The following is a 6,685-nucleotide window of genomic DNA, read 5'->3' as shown; positions in this document are numbered from 1 at the left end:
GTAGGGTGGAATGAAAATAAAATTTTGAAGTTAAAAATATTTTTTAAAAACAAACATTAAAATTTTATTCTTTTTTTTGGGAGGGGTGCGGGGTAAGGGTGGGGTAAAGAAAACTTGAAGTTGAAAAATATTTTTAAAAATAAGTTTTAAATTTATTTTTTCAATAAAAAAATTGTAATTTGAAGTTGGAGGAAAGTTTTAAAAATGTTTTCCTTAAGTTTTGAAGAAAAATCATTTTCCTTAAATTTGAGGAAAATGAGTTGATTTGAAAAATATTTTACCCAACCAAACATTAGAAAATTGGAAACATTTTTCTGGAATTCCTTCGTACCAATCACAATCTAAGAGTCAAATTGACTAATTTTCAATGCTAAATTAAATTATATCAATTCAATTATTTTAAATTAAATTTTTAGAAATTCAAAACTATACGAAAAATACTATAAATTGTATTTTTTTCATTCTAGTATGAAATAAAAAATGCATCTTAAAATGTTGACTCTTAGAAAGAAAAATATGACAATCGAAAAAGAAGAAGTTTGGTTTACCCTCAATGATGAGAGGCATTTTGAGGAAAAACGTCACGATTTAGATTAAAATGGACAATATCAGAAAAATTGAAAACAACCAATTTTCTTTTACATAATTAGTACTTCCTCCGTCCAATAATAGTTGTTTACAATACTATTTTGAATGTTCAACAATACTTGTTCATTTCATGAAATCAATGTATAGTTTTATATTTAGCTACAAATTTTCCCTTCTCATTAATCATAGTCAGTTTCCTAATATATACTTTTAACACGTTATATTTATTATATATATTCAAATGATGATTTAATAAAATTATCATTCAATTTATAATTTTCTTTAATAATGTGTAAAGTTAAAAGTGAACAAGTATTGTAGGACAATAGGAATAGTTATTAACAAAGTAGGAAAATCTATTAACATCCCTAGATCTCTCTCACACGGATCGGATCCCTTCCAATCTAACGGTTAATATTCAGTTTCCAGTTTTCACATGGATCACCATTACTATCCGTCGATCACCAAGCAAATCCCCAAATATTGAGCGGCTACGATTGATTTTCCGTCACATTTCAAACCCGCCCACCAAATATAAATATCCACCACCCGAAATTGCTTAATTCACCCAATTTCAAAACCCTATAAACTTCATCTTCTTCAAATTTCTCTGTGAAAATGTCTGGTCGTGGAAAGGGAGGCAAGGGATTGGGAAAGGGAGGAGCCAAGAGGCACAGGAAGGTTCTAAGAGACAACATCCAGGGTATTACTAAGCCAGCCATTCGCAGGCTTGCTCGTAGGGGTGGTGTGAAGCGTATCTCTGGTCTAATCTATGAGGAGACCCGTGGAGTGTTGAAGATCTTTTTGGAGAATGTGATTCGTGACTCTGTCACCTACACTGAGCACGCCAGGAGGAAGACTGTTACTGCTATGGATGTTGTCTATGCCCTCAAGAGACAGGGAAGGACACTCTATGGGTTTGGTGGTTAGATCAGTTGTTAGGCGCATTAGATGTAGATCTAATGTTAATTTCTGTGTTTTGGCATCTCTGTGACTGTTCGTAAGCTCTAGATATTGTAATTTCTCATTACATATTCAATGAACAAAGCTCAGTTTCTACAAATTACAACAGATATCCTCCAGTTGACTAAATCGTTGTTACTTGGTTGAAATCACCTAGTGGTTAAGTATTAGCTTTGTTGCCAATATCTAATCTTCATGTTCTCTTTACCGTGTTTTAATTTAGATTGCTAGTTTCAAATCTTAGTTGATAACCTTTGATTTGTTGCGTTAATAACAATTTCAAGAGAGTGAAAGAGTTCATAGTGCAGCTAATTTCAAAATTTGCCTGATCGTTAGATCTTATCAGTTGGTCATCTTTGGGATATTTGATTTGATTGAGTTTAATTTTGTTTTGGTAACCTAAATAGTGACATTATTTTTGATAAGACAAGAAAAATATAGTTTACATAATAGAGAGTAAAAGCTTTAGCGAAAACAATTCATTTTAGCGCTTAAAAGTACATAATTATTTTATTGAAATAAAAATAAGTCCTGAAAAGCCTAGAAACATTTCAGGCTTATATGAAGCTGCAAAGGTTTCAAGGTGTAGTTGGTTATCACGTCATTCTAACCGATTCAAGTTTTGGTGAAGCCAATTTCCCTTAAAGAAGTTGGTTTTCATGTGTGCAGATTGCGCATAGCATTAGCAAGTTGTTCAGCAGTACCTCCATCTTGATCCATGGGAGCATGCTCAACATTGGCGTGTCCATTCTGTTCATAAAGAACTTGATCGATATCAGCAGCAGTTCCATCTTGTTCTTGATAGATCATGCGACAACCACCCCAATAAACAAGTTTCTCCCTGCAACAAATTAAAACGCCTATTACAAGTCGTATCACATCTAGTTACATTTTGCATTTATGTAAGGAACTTACAAATTCATCAAGAACCTTCCTTCCATAATTTCCTGGGATGGTCGGGGCACAGCAATCTATAGAAATGATTGAATTTTGTTAACTGCAAATCCTATTGTTCATGGAAAGGAAATTAGGAAATTTGGGGATCTTACAAGTTTTAACCCAAGTAGCATTCCACATTGGACACAGTAAACATCAGCAACATTATTGCCATTTACATGGCGAATATAATTCGCATTGTTGAGGAACCTCACATTGAACCTGCATAGACGCACAACATATTAAATGTTTCCATATATATATATATAAATGTTTAAATTTTCCAAATTGCATCAACTCTTGAGACTTACACGCTCTTAAAGACCCCTGTTCTACCATTTTGCAACTGCAAAAGGAACCAGACAAACATTTACCAAAACAAGTTTTTGTGCTTAATTAAGCAAGTGAATAACAACAATAACAAATCTCACAAGTAAATTGTAAATCTGTCAAAATTTTACACAGACCTTGCACGCTCTCGTGAAGATAGAGAGGTTGTTTTCAAATACTTTACTAATTGAAAATGTAGTAAAGTAAAATTTATCAAATAATTACAGATTATCCTAAATGCAGAGTTTTCACAAATCTACAAGAAAAATTCATGGCTAGCGGTAAACATCATAAACACCATTTCCATTGTTAAAAAAGAAAATCCATAAAGAAATGAAATTGATAAATTATGTGAAAGAAAATCTCAGAATATTCAAAATTGAAAGAAAAAACAGATGCAGACAGAATGATGAGAAAAATTTGTACGATATCAATGTGATCATCAACAAATCCAACTTGGGTATTGCATGAATTACAATAGATTAAATTCTCTTCAAGAAAACGATTATCTATGTAACTAATCACCACCATTGTATCAACTTTGTAAATCAACAACCTCTTACAGAACAAACAACAAAATGGAGAAAAAAGATCAAAGATAATTCATTGCTGAGAATAAATGAAAAAAGACTAACTGAGAATGGTTCTTTTATATTGAATTTTTACTCTTTTAGATTGGAATGACATAAATATAATTAATGTTTTTGTTCTTCTTCTATTCAGTTCACTTATGACAGATAAAGTTACAATTTTTAAGATTTGACTAATAATTTTTTTTTGTTGGTTATAGCATATGTGCGCCTTGCATGTGTAGTCTACAATATTGGTCAAACTTTTATTTAAACGTAATAATTTCTCAATGTAAATAATAAATATAAGTGTAGTAATTACATAATTATGATATTTAGTAATATTATAGGAATTGTAGGTCACTACTTAAAAAAGAATATTGAAATACAAGTTTTAGCGTACGCGCCCCTTGCACGTGTAGTCAATGGCTATAGCCAAATTTTTATTTAACTGTTCGATGTAATAATAAACAGTTACCAAAACAAGTTGTTTTTGTACTTGATCAAATTTTACAAATAGTTGTTGAAATTAAACAATCCTCACAACAATAACAAATCTCACAAATAAATTATAAATTTGTCAAAATTATACACAGACTTTGCACGCTTTCGTGGAGATAAAAAAGCTATTTTCAAATACTTTAATAACTAAAATCGCAGTGAAGTAAAATTTATCAAAATAATTATACATTATACTAAATGCAAAGTTTTCACAGATCTACAAGAAAAATGCATGGCTAATGGTAAACATCATTAACACCATTCACATTGTAAAAAAAAAAAACCATAAAAAAGGAAATTGATAAAACATGTGAAGAAAAACTCAGTATATTCAAAAATGAAAGAAAAAATATATGCAGAGAGATTGATGAGAAAAATTTGTACCATATCAATGTGATCATCAACAAATCCAACTTGGGTATTGCATGAATTACAATAGATTAAATCCTCTTCATGAAAACGATCATTTATGTAACTAATCACCATTATTGTATCAACTTTGTCAATCAACAATCTCTTACAGAACAAAGAACAAAATGGAGAAAAAAGATCAAAGATAATTCATTGCTGAGATAAATGAAAATAGATTAACTGACTGTTTTTTTATATTGAATTTGTCACTCTTTAAGATTGGAATGACATAAATATAATTAATATTTTTGTTCTTCTTTTATTCACTTCACTTATGACAGATAGAGTTGCAACTTTGAAGATTTGACTAATAATTTCTTTTGTCATAATATATGTGTGCCTCGCACGTGTAGTTTACAATATTAATCAAACTTATATTTAAACGTAATAATTTCTCATTGCAAATAATAGCTATAATTGTAGTAATTATGTAATGGCATAATACATATATTAGACCCTGAACTTGACTTCAAATTTTAACTTTGACATCCAACTTTCATAATGCACAAACAGGCACTTTAACTATCCAACTTTTAAATAAATAAACACATGAGTTCTACGTGGCACAATACACGTAAGACACCACATAGGACAAAAAATGACACGTAGGATTACATGTAGGACATGTGTGTCTATTTGTTCAACTTTATACAAATTTAAGTGTCTACTTGTGCACACCCAAAGTTGAAGGGAATAAATATAATTCGAAGTCAAGTTAAATGACATATTTATGTATTATGCCTTATGTAATTATGATAATTATTAATATCATAGGAGTTGTAGGTCACTACTAAAAAAGATTATAAAAATAAAAGTTTAGCGTATGTGCCCCTTGCACGTGTAGTCTATTGTTATGGTCAAATATTTATTTAAATGTTCGATGTAATAATGTACCTTATACACTAGAGTGAGAAAAGAAAGTAGAGTAGAACAAAAAGGATTGAGAAGAGGTACTTCTATAGTGAAAAATTAGTTCTTGAAAGTTAGAGGAGGAATATAATTAAGAAGAACAATCAAGGTTTAGAGGGAATAAAACTCACCATTTCTTTGGCCTGGTCTCAGATGGAATTTGATGGAGACTTGCCTAGTAGACTTACCCTTTTCAATTTCTATAATCTATGTTTTTCGTGGACTCGTCACTTTTAGGCCAGTAAATGTAGTTGTAGATTGCTAATTTTAGTTATAAAATAAAGACCCAACTGGGTCAAAATTTTAATTTTTTTTTTTAAAAAATAATTTATGACCGTTAAAAATAATTAGATAGACATAAATATAATTAATGTTGTTTTCTTCTTTTATTCACTTCACTAATGACAGATGGAGTTGCAATTTAACTACGTCTCTCTTGTAAAAGTTTCACTAACAATTTTTTTTTATAAAAATACTAATACTATCGCACGTGTGCCTCAAATATATAGTTTACAATTTTGGTCCAACTGATAATTAAACATAATTGCTAGATCAAAGATTATTCACTACTGAGAATAAATGAAAAAATTTAATTAATGTTTTTTTTCTTTTATTTACTCCACTTATAACAATTTAACTCCTTGTTATAGGTTTATAGCACACGTGTCTCGCACGTGTAGTCTACTTTATTGGTCAAACTTATATTTAAACGTAATAATTTCTCAATGTAAATAATAAATATAAGTGTAGTAATTACGTAATAATAATTTGCAATAGTATAGGAATCTTGGTCACAATTAATTTTTTTGATGAAACTATCAGTTTTAGAGTATGTGTGTCTCGCCCTGTAGTCTATAGTTGTGGCCAGACTTATATTTAAATTATGAATGTAATAATAAAAATGTACCTTATAAAAGAGAGTAGAGTAGAACAAACAGGAATAAGAAGATGTATTTTTGCAATGAAAATCAGTCCTTGAATCATTGAAAGTAATTTCTTACATTAAAACAGATTAGATGGACATTAATATAGTTAATGTTTATTTTTTTTATTTTATTCACTTCACTCGTGAAAGATAAAGTTGCAATTTATTTATGTGATTTTCTTGAAGATTTCACCAATAATTTTTTTTTGATAAAATACTACATTTTAATGTATGTGCACCTTGTACATGTCGTTTACGGTTATATCAAACTTATATTTAAATGTAATAATTTCTCAATGGAAGTAATAAACGTAATTGTAGTAATTACGTAATTATTATAATTTATACTATTATAGAAATTGTAGTTCACTATTTGAAAAAAAATTATAAAAAATATCAGTTTTAGCTTAAGCGCCCCTCGCACGTGTAGTCTATGGTTATGGTCAAATTTTTATTTAGATGTTCAATGTAATAATAAATAATGTAACTTACACAATAGAGTGAGCAAAGAGAGTAGAGTAGAAAAAAGAGGATTGAGAAGAGATACATTTTT

The 6,685-nt window shown here is 29.6% G+C and overlaps 2 protein-coding genes across 2 annotated transcripts in view; one reads left to right on the top strand and one right to left on the bottom strand.

Moving 5' to 3' along the window:
* Window positions 1–1,656, top strand: part of LOC107022499 — a 6,646-nt gene extending 4,990 nt beyond the window's left edge. The window contains exon 2 of the mRNA XM_027917974.1: window positions 1,177–1,656. Coding sequence (XP_027773775.1) covers window positions 1,177–1,518 — 342 coding nt within the window. The 3' untranslated portion in view covers window positions 1,519–1,656. The remainder of the gene's footprint in view (window positions 1–1,176) is intronic.
* Window positions 1,657–1,786: 130 nt separating this feature from the next.
* LOC107022498 (protein yippee-like At3g08990) lies at window positions 1,787–4,373 on the bottom strand. The gene is made up of 5 exons (XM_027917973.1): window positions 4,272–4,373; window positions 2,799–2,833; window positions 2,601–2,709; window positions 2,467–2,522; window positions 1,787–2,392 (listed from the first exon to the last, which is right to left on the bottom strand). The coding sequence occupies exons 1-5, from the start codon at window positions 4,371–4,373 to the stop codon at window positions 2,209–2,211; spliced, it is 486 nt and encodes a 161-aa protein (XP_027773774.1). The 3' UTR covers window positions 1,787–2,208.
* Window positions 4,374–6,685: the final 2,312 nt, after the last annotated feature.

The sequence above is a fragment of the Solanum pennellii genome, chromosome 6 (assembly GCF_001406875.1).
Source record: "Solanum pennellii chromosome 6, SPENNV200".
Taxonomy (NCBI): Eukaryota; Viridiplantae; Streptophyta; class Magnoliopsida; order Solanales; family Solanaceae; genus Solanum; species Solanum pennellii.
Note: the sequence above shows the minus strand (reverse complement) of the source record. Positions and strands in the feature narration are given on the sequence as shown.

Bases quoted from the DNA above. Each gene is read 5' to 3' on its own strand.
- LOC107022498 (XM_027917973.1), bottom strand. From the start codon at position 4,373: ATGGTGATTAGTTACATAAATGATCGTTTTCATGAAGAGGATTTAATC. The intron at 2,834-4,271 runs GTACAAATTTTT...TTCCTTTTGCAG, and splicing joins TTGATGATCACATTGATATG to TTGCAAAATGGTAGAACAGG. The intron at 2,523-2,600 runs GTAAGATCCCCA...TCATTTCTATAG, and splicing joins TGCTACTTGGGTTAAAACTT to ATTGCTGTGCCCCGACCATC.